This window comes from Chrysemys picta, unplaced genomic scaffold (assembly GCF_011386835.1).
Source record: "Chrysemys picta bellii isolate R12L10 unplaced genomic scaffold, ASM1138683v2 scaf487, whole genome shotgun sequence".
Lineage (NCBI taxonomy): Eukaryota > Metazoa > Chordata > Testudines > Emydidae > Chrysemys > Chrysemys picta.
The window spans coordinates 4,833-22,952 of NW_027053194.1; the positions used below are offsets into that span (position 1 = coordinate 4,833).

The 18,120-nt window shown below is 52.0% G+C and overlaps 1 protein-coding gene across 1 annotated transcript; it reads left to right on the forward strand.

Annotated features, from left to right (window-relative positions):
• Window positions 1–2,499: 2,499 nt before the first annotated feature.
• Window positions 2,500–5,121, forward strand: LOC135978859 (butyrophilin subfamily 1 member A1-like; the record flags this gene model as incomplete). The annotated part of the gene is made up of 5 exons (XM_065579593.1): window positions 2,500–2,605; window positions 2,708–2,740; window positions 3,518–3,538; window positions 3,645–3,671; window positions 4,619–5,121. Coding segments are annotated over 5 exons (690 nt in total), but the record flags the coding sequence as incomplete, so codon positions are not given.
• Between the last annotated feature and the right edge of the window lie 12,999 nt (window positions 5,122–18,120).

The following is an 18,120-nucleotide window of genomic DNA, read 5'->3' on the forward strand; positions in this document are numbered from 1 at the left end:
AGGCCAAAGCCTTCCTCCCGTTATGCAGGTTCAACACCATAGATAACTTGATCTCTAACGGACAGGCCAACCCTCAGACCTTGGTCAGAAATGGTCTTCAACTACTGGGATGCATGGTGGCAGGCATCTTCGTAATAAATCACGTGAGACTACACATGTACTGACTTCAGTGGTGGTTCAGTACAGGATACATACCAAGCACACACAGCTTAAACAAACTTCTATTGATGCCCTCAACATTCAAAAACTCCCTTGACTTGTGGAAAGAGTCTCACAATGTCTGCTCAGGAGTGCCCTTCACTCAACCACCCCCAATGTTAATAATGACAACAGACGCATACCTATTGGGATGGGGAGCCCAACTGGTCACCCATGCTATTCAAGGCAAATGGTTCCCCTTCGAATCCACATTGCATATGTACTTACTGGAACTCAGAGCAGTCAGGAAAGCTTGTTCACATGTCTTACCACTGATCGGGGCAAGCATATAAAGATTATAGGCAACATTGCATGTATGTTTTACATAAATCACTAGAGAAGAGCAAGCTCACCTTCCCTTTGTACCAAGGCAGTGAAACTCTGGAACTGGTGCATTCACCACCACATAGAATGGCTTTCGTATGAGGAGAGATTAATCAGACTGAGACTTTTCAGCTTGGAAAAGATACGACTAAGGGGGGATATGATAGAGGTCTATAAAATCATGAGTGGGGTGGAGAAAGTAAATAAGGAAGTGTTATTTACTCCTTCTCATAACACAAGAACAAGGGGCCACCAAATGAAATTAACAGGCAGCAGGTTTAAAACAAACACAAAGTATTTTTTCATGCAATACACTGTCAACCTGTGGAACTCCTTGCCAGAGGGTGTTGTGAAGGCCAATATTATAACGGGGTTCAAAAGGGAGCTACATAGATTCATGGAGGACAGGTCCATCAATGACTATTAGCCAGGACGGGCAGGGATGGTGTCCCTAGCCTCTATTTGCCCGAAGCTGGGATTGGGTGACAGGGGATGGATCACTTGATGATAACCTGTCTGTTCATTCCCTTTGGGTCACCTGTCATTGGCCACTGTCAGAGGACGGGCTACTGGGCTGGATGGACCTTTGGTCTGACCCATTGTGGCTGCACCCCATGTGCCATGCCGCCCCCTGAGGCCCCGCCCCTGCCCCTTCTCCCTGTGCTCATGCCACCTCTTCTCCCCAAACCCCTGACCTCACACCAACCCTTCCCCCAAACCCAGCATTGTCCCTCCTTCCCCGCAAGACCCCACCTGCTGCTCATGCCTCTCCCCCTTCCCGTCACTTGATCGTACAGATGGCAAAAAGTGGGGGGAGGGCTGACCCCTTGATCCCCCTGTTCCGGCACCCCTGCATCCGCTGCTATATTTTATTCCAGTGTCTGATGCTCAGTACTAGACTCGACTCTGAAAGCCCACCCCTCCATTCAGGGCACTGCTGCAGCGTCGCCGAGAGTGGAGCACCCATAGAGACCCACTGAAAGAAGAAGAAAGGGTTACTCACCTTGTGCCGTAACTGTGGTTCTTTGAGATGTGTCCCCCTGTGGGTGCTCCACTACTTGCCCTCCTTCCCCTCTGTTTTGGAGCTCTTACCTATGAGCTCTGTGTAGAGAAGGAACTGGGGGCAGTTTGTCTGCACAGCGCTGTAGTGACCTAATGCATGGGAGGGGGAGAGCGTATGTGTGGGCCGAACAGAAACGGCTGCCTAAAATCTCCGATGTGAGGCACAGGGGTGTGAATACACAGAGAGTGGAGCAACACACGTCTCGAAGCACTGCAGTTACTGTACAAGGTGAGTAACCCTTTCTTATCCCATTTTCCACTCAGGGAACTGAGGCCCAGAGCGATCAGGGCCCCAGTTCAGCTAGATACAGGTGTAACTTTAAGTGTGTGAATAATCCCATTATTATAAGTCAGTCTCTCGCTGTCAGGCATTTTTTCCAGCCCTCAAATCATTTTCGTGGCTCTTTTCTGCATCCTTTCCAGTGTTTCAACGTCTTTTTTCAAATGAGGTCAGCCAGTTGTTCAGGCAGCCCCACAGCCAGCTGCACCGGCTGCCAGCCACGGCTGGAGTGGCCCAGGGCAGCTGGCCCCCGGGACCATCTGAGCAGCAGCCGGTGGGGCTGGCCCAGAGACTGCCTGAGCAGTGGTCCCTCGGGCGGCCACAGCAGCTGCTGCTCAAAGGCCCCCTGGCAGCTGGTGCCACTGGCCCTGCCCCCTCTCCAGCAGGGCCCCCCCTAAGATTTACTTAGGGGTACTTCTCGTATAAGTCCTGAACTGGTCACAAGCGGTGAATTTTATTGTTTATTGCCCGTGACCTGTCCACAACTTTCTCTAAAAATACCCATGACTAAATCGTAGCCTTGGGCATGGTACAGGGGTGATTGAGTGAGGGTCTAAGGTCTGTGATGTACTGGAGGTCAGACTACGACCCGTCCGGCCTTAAACTCTATGAAGCTATGATTTTCTGCAAAATAGCAGCTCTTTGCTAGTATTAGAAGAGACCATCACCCACTGGAATCTCACCTCTCTCAATCTCTTCTTTCTTTAGACGATCTGCAATCTAATCTGGAGAAAGAGAGAGGTAAGTTCCTGGGACAAGTTCACCAAACTAACAGTAGGAAATGAATAACCTCGTTAATGCGACAGCATGAAACCTCACCTCTTTCTTCCTTTTCTCTTCCAGAGATTCTGCGCTCTGAGCTGGAGAACGAGAGAGGTAAATGTCTGGGCTCTCAGGAGGCTTGAATGATTTTCTCTCACTGTACATAGTCAGACAGACTTTGGCCTCTGTCTCTGCACTGTCTGTTAGGAGAGGCTCTGGGAACCAAACGGCCGGGGAGCTCTGACTAATCATGGAGCTGGGTAACTGCTCCATAGATAAAGTTGCTGCTCAGTTTCCATCGTAAGCCTGATTTTAGCCCTTCCTCTAAACTGCACACACAGGGGAGTGTCCATATCCCAAACTGGTGGGTCTGCCTGGGCCAATGTACCTTTTTGCTACTGAATTTGAAGGAATGGCGGGGTGGGGAGATCCTGATGCCCTGGAAAAAGAGGCTCAGCAGAGTCCTAAAGTCTCCAAGCACTCTCTGACTCTTTGAGGCACAAAGTCAATGAGAAGGAGCCAGCTAATGTTGCTGATCCCTGAGTTGAGATCCAGCATCCAGAGCCAAGGTTTAGCGCATTAAACCCTCACTTCCACGTTATCAGGGCCTAGCCCCTCACCAAGCTTCTAGGCACATGGGGAGTGTGGACACTACACCACAGGTGAGCCCAGCTAGGGCAGGGCATGGGAACCCAGCGAGGGAAAGATGTCAAGAAGGGGGGTGTGATCCATGGAGAGATCTATGAGGATGGAGCTCAGGCCAGGAGACCTGGGCAGAAAGAAGCCAGCAGAGAGCACAGTGGAGGGGGCAAAGTGGTCCTTTAAAGGCACATTCCCTAACCCAGGAGCTGTTGTAGAACTGACTGCACACCCATGTCTCTCTGTTTGCAGGGAAATCCCTGGCTGACCTTGGTAAGTGCCATGTGTCCCCTTCCCCCCACCCCCCATATGACACTGTGTCCTACGCCAGCAGTCCGTGCTCCGGGAAGTGCTCACCTCTTGGTGTGTTTGATTTCAGGCTGGAGTAAAGTCAGAAAAAATGCAGGTAAGTGAAGCTGGTATGTTAATGTCAGACCCCCTGCACCACTCTGCTGCCCAGCAGATGCACACATGCCAGAAGTCACAGGGAAAGCAGTGTGGTCAATGAAAATGCCAGATTCGTCACAATGCTCACACTTAACTATGGAGTCACCAGCGCTCCAGTGTAACTGCGATAACTCAGAGTGCTCCTAAGTCTGGGAACTTACCCGCTGTCAGTCCAGGGGGGTAGGCACTTACAGGAGTTTGTAATTGTGGGTCAGAGTTGGGGTTTTCCTGGACACGTGTGGTGAATTCTCATGTGTTGTGTTGTTGTTAATTGACGTCATGAACTAGAAGGGATCTAGGAAACTGTGTACATTACCTTAACTGGCTGCGGGTAATTGTCTTAATGCTTTTTGGACTCTGGTGAAATCTCTGTTTTTACGGAGTTGTCAATCAGTAGCCCTTTGGCCAATTCAGTTCAAATTTGGTAGAAAAATTCTACCTCAGACCCAGACCAAATCTACCAAATTTGAGTGTGATATGACTCTGTGGGTGTTAGAATAGAGGGCTCCCAGCTCAGGCGTAGATTGGAGACTCAGTTGCGGTCTTAGCTGTGGAGACGTGGTAGCGGCCCCACAGCACAGATTTTGTGGTAGGTGATTACTGAGTTCTTGTAATGGTTTGAAATGACGTCCGTGTGTGTAACACCTGAGCTCGCTCCTCACAGGGGCCTCTGTAGAGGTTACAGACAGGCCCAATGGGAGCTAGAGGCATCTCCAGCTCTTTCAGGGGAGCTATTTGCCTCTAGTGCCTGGGAGGAGAGCTGCAGTGACAGGCAGAGAAGCAGGTTCCCGGGCGATAGAGGCTGGAAATCAGAGAGTGTCCTAGCCAAGACAGAGCTGGGGGGAGGATGGGAAACAGCCCCGATGGGCTGGGCTCTGCCCCTGATGCTCTGCCCCATCTCTGCAGTGAACGTGATTCTGGATCCGGACACGGCTCATCCCAGCCTCGTGGTCTCTGAGAATGGGCGATCTGTGAAATGGAGGGGCCTGCAGCAGGACGTGACTGACAACCCCGAGAGATTTGATAGTGAAACCTGCGTGCTGGGCTTGGAAGGGTTCACCTCGGGGAGACACTACTGGGAGGTAGACGTCGGGGGTGGGAGGGCCTGGGCTGTGGGGGTGGCCGGAGAGTCTGTCAGGAGGAAGGGCTGGATCAGCTTTGCTCCTGAGGAGAGGATCTGGGCCATGGATCAGTGTGGGAGCCATTACCGGGCTTGCACTTCCCCGGATACCCTCCTGCCCCTGACTTGGAACCCCGGGAAGATCGGGGTGTATCTGGACTATGAGCAGGGCCTAGTATCATTTTATCAGCCTGGTACTGAGGCCCCGATCTTCACTTTCACCTCTTCATTCACTGGGCAGCTCCACCCTTTCTTCTGGGTCTACTCCCCAATCACACTATGTTCCTGAGATATGGCATGTGGGGGGGGGGGCATAGCATTACTCACTGGTCAGACTTTTTTTGTTCTGTTGTTTTTCTGAAATGGACTAATTTTTCATTTTTTAAATATTTTCCATTTTTTTATTCTTTTCAAAACTTGGAATTTTCCAAAATGAATATTTTCAATTTTGAAAATCCTTCGATTTGACTAAGCTGAGGGCTCAAAATTGGCAAAGCAGAAGAAATCCTGAGTGATGTGTTGTGTAAGATGCTACCTACATAGACTAGAACAGAACTCAATACACAATACATCATAGGACCCCTCCCCCCAAATAAAAGGTTTAGTTGAAAATTTTGTAATAATGCAAAAAAAAAAAAAAATCTCAAGAAAATCCAAATGTTTTCACACACAAAATCTCTTTTTGTAAATTGGCCAAATTTCCTCAAGATATTTTTGAATGAAAACTTTTGTTCAGCTCTGATTAACACCTGTAATTGCATATAATCAATGAAGGTTTCCTGGTTCTTAGTCCTGTAATTTATGAACTGACCATTGATGAATGGAAGGGGTAAGAACATGAGTCAAACCCTGTCCCAAATAGGGTGACCAGATAGCAAGGGTGAAAAGTCGGGACAGTGGGTGGGGGGTAATGGGCACCTATATGAGAAAAAGCCCCAAATATCGGGACTGTCCCTATAATATTGGGACATCTGGTCACCCTAGTCATAGAATCATAGAATAGAATCATAGAATATCAGAGTTGGAAGGGACCTCAAGAGGTCATCTAGTCCAACCCCCTGCTCAAAGCAGGACCAATTCCCAGCTAAATCATCCCAGCCAGGGCTTTGTCAAGCCGGGCCTTAAAAACCTCCAAGGAAGGAGACTCCACCACCTCCCTAGGTAACGCATTCCAGGGTTTCACCACCCTCCTAGTGAAATAGTTTTTCCTGATATCCAAACTGGACTTCCCCCACCGCAACTTGAGACCATTGCTCCTTGTTCTGTCATCTGCCACCACTGAGAACAGCCGAGCTCCATCCTCTTTGGAACCCCCCTTCAGGTAGTTGAAGGCTGCTATCAAATCCCCCCTCATTCTTCTCTTCTGGAGACTAAACAATCCCAGTTCTCTCAGTCCCAAAACATCACATTGTCCCAACTGGATAAAAGGCTCCAAGAAAGCCGATTCCTAACCAGTAACCATGTTCTGTGACATTATTGGTGAAAGAAACGGAGTCAGAGGAATGGAGGGAGCTCGGTTCTCTGGATGAGTGTTGATCATGCGGTTCACAGCATCAGGAAGGCTTATCCTAAACCCAAAATGACAGGTATGTCCTACACCAGCTAAATTTAGAGTTTTAGGCCAGAAGGGACCATGAGATCATCCAGTCCAGACCTCCTCTATATCACAGGCCACCAACACACCCAGCACCCTCACATCAAGCCCACCACCAAAAATTAAACCAAACTATTGCAGCCCACAGGAGACTAGACTATCACGTGCCACAGCCACGGAGCCTCACCCAGCCTGAGCGGAACAAAGCATGGGGGCAAAAACTAGATCAGTCTCATAATATTTCCCCAGTCTCATAATACTGCTCTTGAGGGGGTGCTAGCCTCCGCCACCCCCACCCACCCCGGTTCCAGTGTCTCTGGTGTCTAAACAGGATTTCCTTAAATCACAACAGCCACTTCTCCCATCTCCTACTGCAGGATGAAAGGAAAACAGTGCTTCCTTACGTTAGCCGCAGGATCTGATCATCCCCTGTATTAACTGGATGATTTAATGAGTTGATGACCCAAACCAACATCATTGTTAACCCACCGACTTATGGAGTCAGTCTCAGTTGTGACCTGGATTTGATCATTGTTTTCACAGGTTCCAAGGCCAGAAGGGACTGTTGTGATCAGCTTGTCTGGACTCCTGGAACACAGGCCAGAGACCTGCCCCACAATAATTCCTGCTCGAACTAGAGCAGATTTTTTTTTTTAAATCATCCATTCTTGATTTGAAATTTGTCAGTGATGGAAAATCCACCACGACCCTGGGTAAATGGTTCCAATAGTTAATTACCCTCACTATTAAACAAGTTTGAGAGGGGTAGCTGTGTTAGTCTGTTTCAGCAAAAACAACGAGGAGTCCTGTGGCACCTTAAAGACTAACAAATTTATTTGGGCATAAGCTTTCGTGGGCTGGAACCTGCGGGACCCGAGCGGGACAGGGGAGCTGGGGCCTGCTGCCCCCGCTCTGGGGCCGCCGCGGGATAGCACCACCTGGGCAGCAGCCCAGACGCGACTGGCCAGGGGCTGGGCGCAGCGTGCGCGCTGCTGGGTCCCCGCAGCAGGCCCCGGCTTCGGGGGTTCGGGGGCGCCAGAGCCGCAGCCGCCAAGCGCCATGGCCGCTTCCTCCCCCGCGGCAGTGGGAGCTGCAGCAGCGGCTGCTCCCGAGTCCCGCTGCCCGGGGGTGAGAACAGCCGCCGCCTGGCACCGCGGGCCGCCCCCCTCCTCTCCCTACCACCCGACTGAGTCCTGCCTGCTCGGGACCAGGCCGGACTCTTACTCACCCTGGCCCCGCGCTTCCCCTGAGTCTCCCGGGCCTCCCTCCAGCGCTTGCGGAGGAAGGGTTTTTTTTGTTTTTTTTTTGTTTTTGGCACCGCCCCCCCGCGCCCCCCGCGTCACCCTCCCTCCCCCCCCCCCCCCCCCCCCCGCATCCCGATATTTGACTTGGGTGATCTGGTCACCCTAAGCAGGTCTGGCTCCAGTACCAGATCTGGCCTGGCTACAGAGCCTCTGGCTCAGAGAGACACCACAGATGTGCCTGTCACAAGATCCTTTAACGCTCTGCCCGGCCAGGCGGAGGTTAGCTTATATAAGGTCTGTTGCACATAGCAGCACCTAGTGGCTGAACAGTAACATACAGTTTACCATGACACTGCCCTGACACTGGAAAGTTTCACTCAGAGAGCCCAGAGAGAGGCCAGAGGTGCAGGTAACCCTGTATCCATGACCGGTTCCCTCCCAGGTCTGCCCCTTTACCCTGGCCATGTGTGCTAATACCACCTGGCCACAAGCAGCCGCTACCCCCAGGCTTGGTGTAGCCTCTCCTGGGCACCAGCCCAGTGCAGCCACTCCAACCCATCTCCATGTACAGCTGGACAAACTCTGGAGGGAGCGTGTGTGTGTGTGTGTGTGTGTGTGTGTGTGTGTGTGTGTGTGTGAGATATTCCTACCCTTGTATCCCCACGGTGAATGCTGTGGAAAGGGTCTCGGTAAAGGTTGGACAGCTTTGGTGCAAGTCCTTGTATATTGTCAGTCCATTACTGGTATTATTTGTTTACAGCACAGCAGTGCCAAGAGGCTTTGTCAGGATCAGGGCCCTGTGGCGCTAGGATCTCTTCAGAGAAAGAGCACAGACCGGTCCCTACCCATGAAGCGCTCAGTCTGACCAGACAGGTGTATCACGAAGTGGGAATGTTCTGTATTATTTACCTGACCCCTAAATGTTGCATTGATACCAGTGGGAGACACAGGACTGCTTGCTCTCAGGGCAGGCTAAGAGACATGGGTGTGACGGTGTCCCTAATGAAACTTTATGGGGAGATGCTTATAAATGTATATATGATGTAACTGGAATATGTTTTGTGCTACATGTGCCATGTAACATATCTCTGTAAAAGTTATGATCTACTGAATATATTCCTCCTGTTTGTATGCAAATATCATTGTTGTAGTTGAAGTTATGAATATTGGTTTTATGTTTGCTGGGTTTATACATAGCCTTGGTAAGAGCATGGGATCATGTCTGGAGAAAAGAATGTGCAAGTTAAGTGCAAGAACTTAACAGACAATAGGAGGTGCAGAGCCCAATCCACATCGGAGCTTGGCCAGGAATGCGAATGGCTGGACTGGTTAGGGTCCATGGAGATGTGACTTGCCCATGTGATCCCAAAACTCCAGGGTAACATGATGCTACACAGGGAATGGGAAGGAGTAACCATCCAGGGGAGAAAGTCTATTTAAATCCTTGGAAGACCCCTCCGTTTTGTCTTCAGTTGGCTAAAGAGAGAGGCTCTCCACCCCCCAAGGACATACCTGAGAGAGACTGAACAAAGGACAAAGACACTAGGGGGTGTGAGCGATTGCTGGACCCAGGCTAGGAGTTCTACAGCCTGTAAAAGAAAGACTGGCACTACTGAGGTTTTTATATCTGTGTTGAGTTTGATTAGACATAGACGTGCGTGTTTTATTTTATTTTGCTTAGTAATTCACTTTGTTCTGTCTGTAACTACTTAGAATCACTTAAATCCGACTTTCGGTACTTATTAAAATCACTTTTTACTTATTAAGTTACCTGGAGTACGTGTTAGTACCTGGGGCGGGGGGGGGGGGGGGAAGGGGGGGCAAACAGCTGTGCATCTCTCTCTATCAGTGGTATAGAGGGCGAACTATTTCTGAGTTTACCCTGTATAAGCTTTACACAGGGTAAAACGGATTTATTCAGGGTTTGAACCCCATTGGGAGTTGGGCACCTGGGTGTCGTAGACAAGAGCACTTCCTGAGCTGCTTCCAGGATGCCTACGGCTGTTAGTGGACGTGGCTCAGACCAGGGTCTGAGTTTGCAGCCGATCAGCGGGTCTGACTCAAAGCAGACAGGATTCGGGAGTCCCAGGCTGGAAAAGGCAGGAAAGCGGGGCAGAAGTAGCCTTGGCACACCAGGTGGCAGCACCAAGGGGATTTCTGTGATCCCCAACCCGTCACAATGAGCATGACTGCTACCTAGTTGAGATTAAATGGGTCATTGGGAAAAGACTGGCTGAGACAAGCCCCAATGTGAAGACAACGGCAAAACCCATCACCAAGACATTGTTGCCAAGCATCCAAAGACCCAGAGGGAGGTGAGGTGGGGAAATCCATAACAGGGAAAATGAGCAATCCCCCCAGCTCGAGAACAAAGATGGGGGAGGTGTGAGGTGGGGGATCAAAGCTGGTTGCTGGAAGGAGTCGGGCTCTCCCCTGGAGTCTGACCAAGGAGCTCAGACTGAGAGAGAGACAGAACTTGAGCAAGGGGGTTCGCTACAGCTTGGCTGGGCTCTGGGCTGACCAGAATGGACTTGAACTGTGCTTTAACCTTCAGTTCTCTGTGCCAACCTAAGGACGTTCTATGCTGTGTCCAGTTGATTAGTAAACCCGACTGTTTTGACAACACGGTGTGTGTGTCACTGCAAATGCTTGCTGAGGTGCATTAATCCCTGAAGAGCGGACAAGTCTCTACCAGGACTCAGAGACTATCACGGTAGGACTTGCTGAACAGAGCTCCTGCTGTGACCCAGCAGTGCTAAAGGTCCAATCTAAGGAGGCAGTGAAGCAGAGTTGCTTATCCTGAAGGACGAGAGGGACCCCTGGAGGGTCTGGGTAGATTGAAGGGGTTCCTCCTAGAGCCTCTTCCAAAGCTGGGGGTGTAGCACCGATCCTCTGGATCCATGACAATTGGTGGCAGGTATGGGATCCTGAATGCACCAGTAGTATTTTGCAATAAGTGACTTGCAGCAGTAAAACGAGGGTCGTCAACGGAAACAACAAGAAAATGGCATATACCATGGGCCTTGGTTAGGCCACCTCCCTAAGAAGGGCATCACAAACCCTGTGCAGGGAGAGGCTAAGCCCTCTGGAGACAGATGGAAGGACCAAGTAACAGGTTCCAGACTCAGGTTGGTTTTCTAATGAAGTCTGAGAGCAACAGAGGTGGCAGCAGGATGTCCCCAAGAGGCAGTTCCCCATCCAGCAGGGTGCCCTCATGATCCGGGTCCTCTTTGATAGATTAGAAGCAGTGGGAGCTGCAGCTGAAGGCGAGGGAGCTAGCAGAGCATGAGAAGCAGGAAAATCATTAGGCAGAACAGCGGAAGAACCAGGAGAAGCAGCAAAAGCATGAACTACAGATAGAGAAGTGGGGGGGCAAGAGGACCCACAGAGGGGAAAGTGGGTGTGACATTGCACTTCATATGATGTTATGGAAATATGCTAATGAGTGTGAATCTAATGTAACTAGAATATGCTTCATGCAAAAGGTCTCTTGTAAGGTATCGTTACAAAGTTCATAATCCGCTGAGGGTGGTCATACTATTTGTATGAATGTATCATTCTTGTATCTGAAACTAGAAATACGAAATATAACTCTGAAGTCCTATTGTAATTATGCAAAGTGTGGGCTATTAATGGTGGCTTGGAATCTTGATGGCTCCCATTTACCAGGACGATTGTTTGTAAAGGGCTCCGTTTACTTGTACGTCCTCTTGTATACCTGTGTGCTGGCAAGTGGGTAATGAAGTCTTGCAGTGACATGTGATCATGTCACCTGAACTGGAATCCATCTTTAACCTGGTGCTGGTCCATTTAGAAGGAGGGATGGGTCCTAAAGCTATATAAGGGGTGGAACAGAACAAAGGGTGCTGCAGTCATGAGAAATCCCCTAGCTACCACCGGAGCTGGAACAAAGACTGTACCAGGGCAAAGGATTGGGCCTAAACTAGAAGGTGTCTAGTCTGTCAAAGAAGCTTATTGGAACATCTCTGAGGGTGAGATTTACTTGCATTTAGCTTCCTACTGTATTAGGCTTAGACTTGCATGTTTTTGTTTTATTTTGCTTGATAATTTACTTTGTTCTGTCTGTTATTACTTGGAACCACTTAAATCCTATTTTTTATACTTAATAAAATAACTTTTTACTTATTAACCCAGAATATGTATTAATACCTGGGGGAGCAAACAGCTGTGTATATCTCTCTGTCAGTGTTATCAAGGGGGAACAATTTATGTGTTTACCCCGGATAAGCTTTATACAGGGTAAAACGGATTTATTTGGGGTTTGGACCCCCTTGGGAGCTGGGCATCTGAGTGCTGGAGACAGGAGCACTTCTTAAGCTCTTTTCAGTTAAGCCTGCAGCTTGTGGGGGACATGGTTCAGACCTGGGTCTGTGTTTGCAGCAGGCTAGCATGTCTAGCTCAAACAAGTCAGGGTACTGAAGTCCCAAGCTGGCAGGGAAAATGGGCTCAGAGGTAGTCCCAGCACATCATGTGGCAGTCCCAAAGGGGTTTCTGTGACTCAACCCATCACAGTGGGGAAAGACCCTGGAATGCCAAGTCTGCAGGGAGACTAGACCCTAAATGGTTGCTCCAGATTGAGATTTCATGGATTGAGATCTGGTTAAAAGACAGGGAACAAAGGGTAGGAATAAATGGTAAATTTTCAGAATGGAGAGGGGTAACTAGTGGTGTTCTCCGAGGGTCAGTCCTAGGACCAATCCTATTCAATTTATTCATAAATGATTTGGAAGAAGGGGTAAGCAGTGAGGTGGCAAAATTTGCAGATGATACTAAGTTGCTCAAGATAGTTAAGACCAAAGCAGACTGTGAAGAACTTCAAAAAGATCTCACAAAACTAAATGATTGGGCAACAAAATGGCAAATGAAATTTAATGTGGTGTGACAGACCCAGACCAGTGGGGTACAGGAGTCTGGTAGAAGGCAAATATACTGGTCACTGGATGAGTAGTTTTCTGTTCCCTGAGTGACCAGAGCAGGGGCTGCACTAGAGTAATTAGGAACCTGCTAGAACCGGTTAAGGCAGGCAGGCTAATTAGGACACCTGGAGCCAATTAAGAAGAAGCTCCTAGAATCAATTAAGGCAGGCTAATCAGGGCACCTGGGTTTTAAAAGGAGCTCACTTCAGTTTGTGGTGTGAGTGTGAGGAGCTGGGAGCAAGAGGTGCAAGGAGCTGAGAGTGAGAGGGTGTGCTGCTGGAGGACTGAGGAGCACAAGTATTATCAGACACCAGGAGGAAGGTCCTGTGGTGAGAATAAGGAAGGTGTTTGGAGGAGGCCATGGGGAAGTAGCCCAGGGAGTTGTAGCTGTCATGCAGCTGTTACAGGAGGCACTATAGACAGCTGCAGTCCACAGGGCCCTGGGCTGGAACCCGAAGTAGAGGGCGGGCCCGGGTTCCCCCCAAACCTCCCAATTGACCTGGACTGTGGGTTCTCCCAGAGGGGAAGGTCTCTGGACTGTTCCTCAATCCACATGGTGAATCTCTGAGGCAAGAAAATCCTCCAATAAGCGCAGGACCCACCAAGATAGAGGAGGAACTTTGTCACAGTCATTTAACCCTAACTGAATTTCCTGGGTTTAGAAGGCTCAGTTTTGAGAATTATTGCAACAGCCCGGCAATGTCGTTTACCCTGAATCACTGATCTGTTCTCCCAGCCTTAGCTCCATTTTATCATCATTTGCTTGGATCAGTACATGGGGGTGTGAGCGTTTCCATTCTCAGGTAACGTATAGGACAAAATACCAACACACTGTACACTAAGGATGGCATGTTCCAGGAGCTAAAACTGTCACCTCAGGGAAATTGATCCCTGGATTTGATTTTAAACTAGCACCAGGTGCCTCCACTTGGAAATACTCTAGGGGAACTTGAAGACTAATGACAGGTTTCAGAGTAACAGCCGTGTTAGTCTGTATCCGCAAAAAGAAGAACAGGAATACTTGTGGCACCTTAGAGACTAACAAATTATTAGAGCATATGCTTTATCCGAAGAAGTGGGCTGTAGTCCACGAAAGCATATGCTCTAATAAATTTGTTAGTCTCTAAGGTGCCACAAGTATTCCTGTTCTTCTTTTTGAAGACTAATGTAAACTTTGGTAGGCGGGGTATTATTCAAACAAGCTGAAACAGGTATTAGAAAAAAGGTGGAGAGTAAAAAGAAATTGGAATTAGTGTAATGCGGTTGAACCACATATGGTCCTGCCTCTGAACCAGTGTCCCCTTTCCGACACCAATGTCACCCCTTTACTGGGCATTGACAGATTCCAGGGCCTTGCAGGTTGGCTTCCCATTGGAGCAGAAATCAGTGACATAGTCTGGCTATTTTCTTATTGTAACTTGTTTATTTACATTATAAACGACCCCAAGGGAAGCAGGCATGGGATGGGCTTGGAGCGTCCTTTAAAGGTCAGGGACAAGCTGGGAAGGGGCCAGGCTGAGCACTAAGGACCAGGCCCTAGGAGGGAAAGACAGGGAAGTTTAGGAGATGGGGCAGATAGTCCAGTTGGTTTCGGCTCCCAGGACCAGACACCCAGAGGTGAAGGTGATTGTCGGGGCTTCTGTCCTTCTTCCCCAGTGTAGATTTGATAGTGGAGAAGACTGATGCCGTAAGGGGGAAGTGAGTTACCCCAAGGTCACCCAGTGAGTTTATATCACAAATGCATAGTCGGAAGGATCCAATAGAAACATGGATTTTCCAGTCTCTTCTTTCTAGGAGTCCCCAGGGCTAAGGTAAAACCCCTGCGGCCCCTCCCCATTCTGCTCACCTCCAAGATGTGCTGGAGTTTGTCTGTGCTGGGGGGTGCTGTCAGCAGGATCGAGAGCTCGTCATCCATGTTCTCGGCGCAGGCCTTGCTCAGAGCCTGCCAGCGGAGGGAGACCAGGGGTCAGGAGCCTCTATTAGCACCGGTGTGCCGTTGACCAGGAGCTGGATGAGGTAAGCGCCGCCTGGCCGGAGCTCGCACCCAGAAACCCTGCCCCAGGTCGGAACCCCCTCCCACACCCAAATTCCCTCCCAGACCTCACACCCGGCACCCCAACCCCCTGCCCCAGGTCGGAACCCCCTCCTGTACCCTAATCCCTCCCAGACCCCACACCCCCACCCGCACCCCAATCCCCTACCCCAGCCCTGAGCCTCCTCCCGCACCCAAACTCCCTCCCAGAGTCCGCACCCCAACCCTCTGCCCCAGCCTGGATCCCCCTCTGGCACCCTAAACCCCTAATCTCCAGCCCAATCCCAGAGCCCGCATCCCCACCGGAGACCTCACCCCTCCCTGCACTCCAACCCCCAGCCCCAGCCCAGTGAAAGTGAGTGAGGGTGTGAGAGCGAGCGACTGAGGGAGGTGGGCTGGGCTGGAGTGAGTGGGAGTGGGGCCTTGGGGAAGGGCATGAAAGGGGTTGGGTCAAGGGCATTTGGTTTTGTGCAAGTAGAAAGTTGACAACCCTACCTAAGGACCTTTGAAAAGCAGCCTCCTTAGCACCGCTCCTGATACCAGGGGCCAAGGCGCCCCCGGACATGAGAACCACAATAGGCCAGAGCAAAACGCTGCGTTAGAAATCGGAGCTCAGGCTGCCAAGCGAACGATAGCTGACAGACAGGAGATGCGGGAATTAAGGTTGTGCCTTCAGCCAGCAACTGGTGTTCATCCGTTTGCACCACACACACACCTGTAGGCAGGGCCACTATTTCCTTGTCTGTCTGCCTGTTTAGCGTCTCTCGGTCCTTACTGTGCCCATCACCGTGGTGTCTGAGTGGCAAACCAAGGGTTTGACGTGTGCATATGAAACTGCCTGACTGGAAGGACGTGGTTTGGTGTGGATCAGTGACTGCTGGGGCGATTGGTGGCAGAAGGCTCTGAGGGCCTGGCTCATTCCGACCTGGCTCATTCCAATGGCTTCTACAGCTGAGAGCAGCCCAGTCTCCTGCCTGGGTCCGACGCAAACCAGGAAGTATAGGACCACGGTCAATAAGAGCAGCTCAAAAGATCATTTTCGCTGAGCCCAGCCCTGCACAGATTTCCAGCTTAGGTTTGCATTTTCAGCAAAAGTTCTTGTTGATTATTTTTTCCCAACCCCCTTCTGCCTCCATAATAGCCAGCCACCCCGTCAGTCACATCCTGGGGCGCTCCAGGGACAGCGTATGTGCGTGTATGTGTACATCTGTATATATCTGTATGTGTACATGTGTGTACGTGTATGTACACATGAGTGTGTGCACATGTGAGTGTGCGTGTGTATGTGTGTACATGTGCCCCAGTCAGATGTATACATCTGGATTTCCTTTGAAAGAATTTTCAAATTGAGCTGATCAAGTGCAATGGCAAAGCACCCAATTCCTCTGCCCCCCAACTGCCTTCGCTGCTTTAACGTTCAACCTGCTCCGTTGACACCTCTGACTCCTGAAAGCCCTAACGCTCCAGGGGAGCAGGCCGTGCCCTGCCCTGGCTGTCCCGGGTGTTACCTTGGAGGGAATCGTTCCAGATTCCAATGGGTGGCAGGTCCAGGGAAGAGCCTTATCTGGGGGGAGGCTGTACCAGACCCGCCCGACCCAGGCAGGCTCCCAGGTACTCTCTGCTCGGGGCTGATAAGGCTCCTTAGCAGTTTCTCTCCAAACAAATTCCAGTTCAAGACACCTGAGAGCTCCACAGCAGGGCAGCATCCCCGGAGCGCAGCAGGGCGGAAGTTAGGGGGAGCAGTCGGTAGCAGCACCTGCCCCTCGTACAGCAGGAGCGAGAAGTGCCAGCCTCTCTGCACAGAGCAGCAGCGTTCAGCCTGGGCCAGACGTGCTGCGGTGATGGGTAAGAGCGGGCTCGGAGAGCCAGAGGGTCTGTGGGGCAGCGCTGGGCCCTTCTGCTCCGCACTAGGGCCGGGTGGGCGTGTTCAGCTGGGATTGGAACCCACCAGCACTTGTGGGTGCAAATGTGGGGCTGGAACGCAACGTGGGGCGCTCCCACCTCGCCTGGGGGCGACTTGGGGGAAGGGCAGAGAGACACCTCTGGCTGAGACCCCAGCTCCAGGGAGACAGTCACCCCGGCCCAGCCGGGTTAAATTGCCCAGCTGTGTGACAGCCCCCCCATCCCCGAGGGGTTCCCCCCCCGGTATGTCACAGCAGGGTAATGTGCGTATTGAACGGCAGGGGTTGCCAGAGACTGGCTGGGAGAGGCCTTTGGGGATGGAGGAAGCAGCACTAAGGTACATGCCAACCTCCCTACAGAGGAGGGGCTGTGCCCCGCAGGTGTGGGGCAGGGAGCTGGGACACTGCGCGGTGGGTCATTGTCTGGCCCAGGCCCTTCCTAGCCGGAGGCCGAGGCATTTTCTTCAGGTCACCTTCCGCTGCAGCTTGGCCACGGGCCCCCATAGCCACTAGCCCAGCCAGGGATCCCAAGTGGGGATTGTCACGGCTGGCTCCTCCCTGCCGCCAGCAGCTCTTCACTGCCAGGGAATTCCTGAAATCCGGTGTGCCCCTCCCCCACCCACCTCCTGGGGCTGTGAGTGCCCCCCCGGACAACCCCCCCCCCCGAGCTCTGAGTGCCCCTGGCCAGTCCCTCCCCTCAGCCCCCCCCACTTCCTGGGGCTCTGAGTGCCCTCAGCCAGTCCCCCTCCCACACCCCGGGGCTGAGTGACCTTGGCCAACCCCCGTCCCTTCAGGAGGAACTCCCAGTACCCACCCAGCTCCCACACCTCAGGGTTCCCCTCTCTGCGGCTCTGTGGCCATACCCCCACCAGGCCAATTCAACCAATTCCCCTGAATCGGGCCCCGGGCCCAAGACCCGGTACGGTGTACCGGCAAAAGCCTGTGCGCTGTACCAGGGTGGCCCGGCTTCCCCAGGGGGCAATTTAAAGGACCTAGGGCTCCCAGCAGGGGCTCAGGCCCTTTAAATTGCCACCAGACCCCCACTGCTGGACCCCTGGGGTAGGGCTGCGGGGCTCTGGGGGCTATTTAAAAAGTCCGGGGCTCCTGCTGCCTCTACCGCCCCGGCCCTTTAAATAGCCGCTGGAGCCCCGCTGCGTCCCCAGGGCTCCCGCGGCTATTTAAAGGGCCGGGGCGGTAGAAGCAGGGGAGCCCTGGGCCCTTTAAATAGCCCACAGAGCCCTGGGATAGCGGGGGGCTCTGGGGCTATTTAAAGGGCCGGGGCTCCAGCTGCCTCTGCTGCACCCTGTCCCCGCACCAGCCCCACACCCCCTGCCCTGCCCGCAGCCAGCCCCGTCTCCAGCCAGCCCTGCACCCCCTGTCCGCAGCCAGCCCCTGCTGCACCCCTGCCCTACCTCCAGCCCCGCCCCCCTGCCCTGCCTGCAGCCAGCCCCGCCCCCCTGCCCTGCCTGCAGCCAGCCCCGCCCCCGTTCTGCCCGCACCAGCCCCGCCCCCCTGCCCTGCCTGCAGCCAGCCCTGCACGCCCTGCCCACAGCCAGCCTCTGCCGCACCCCCTGCCCTGT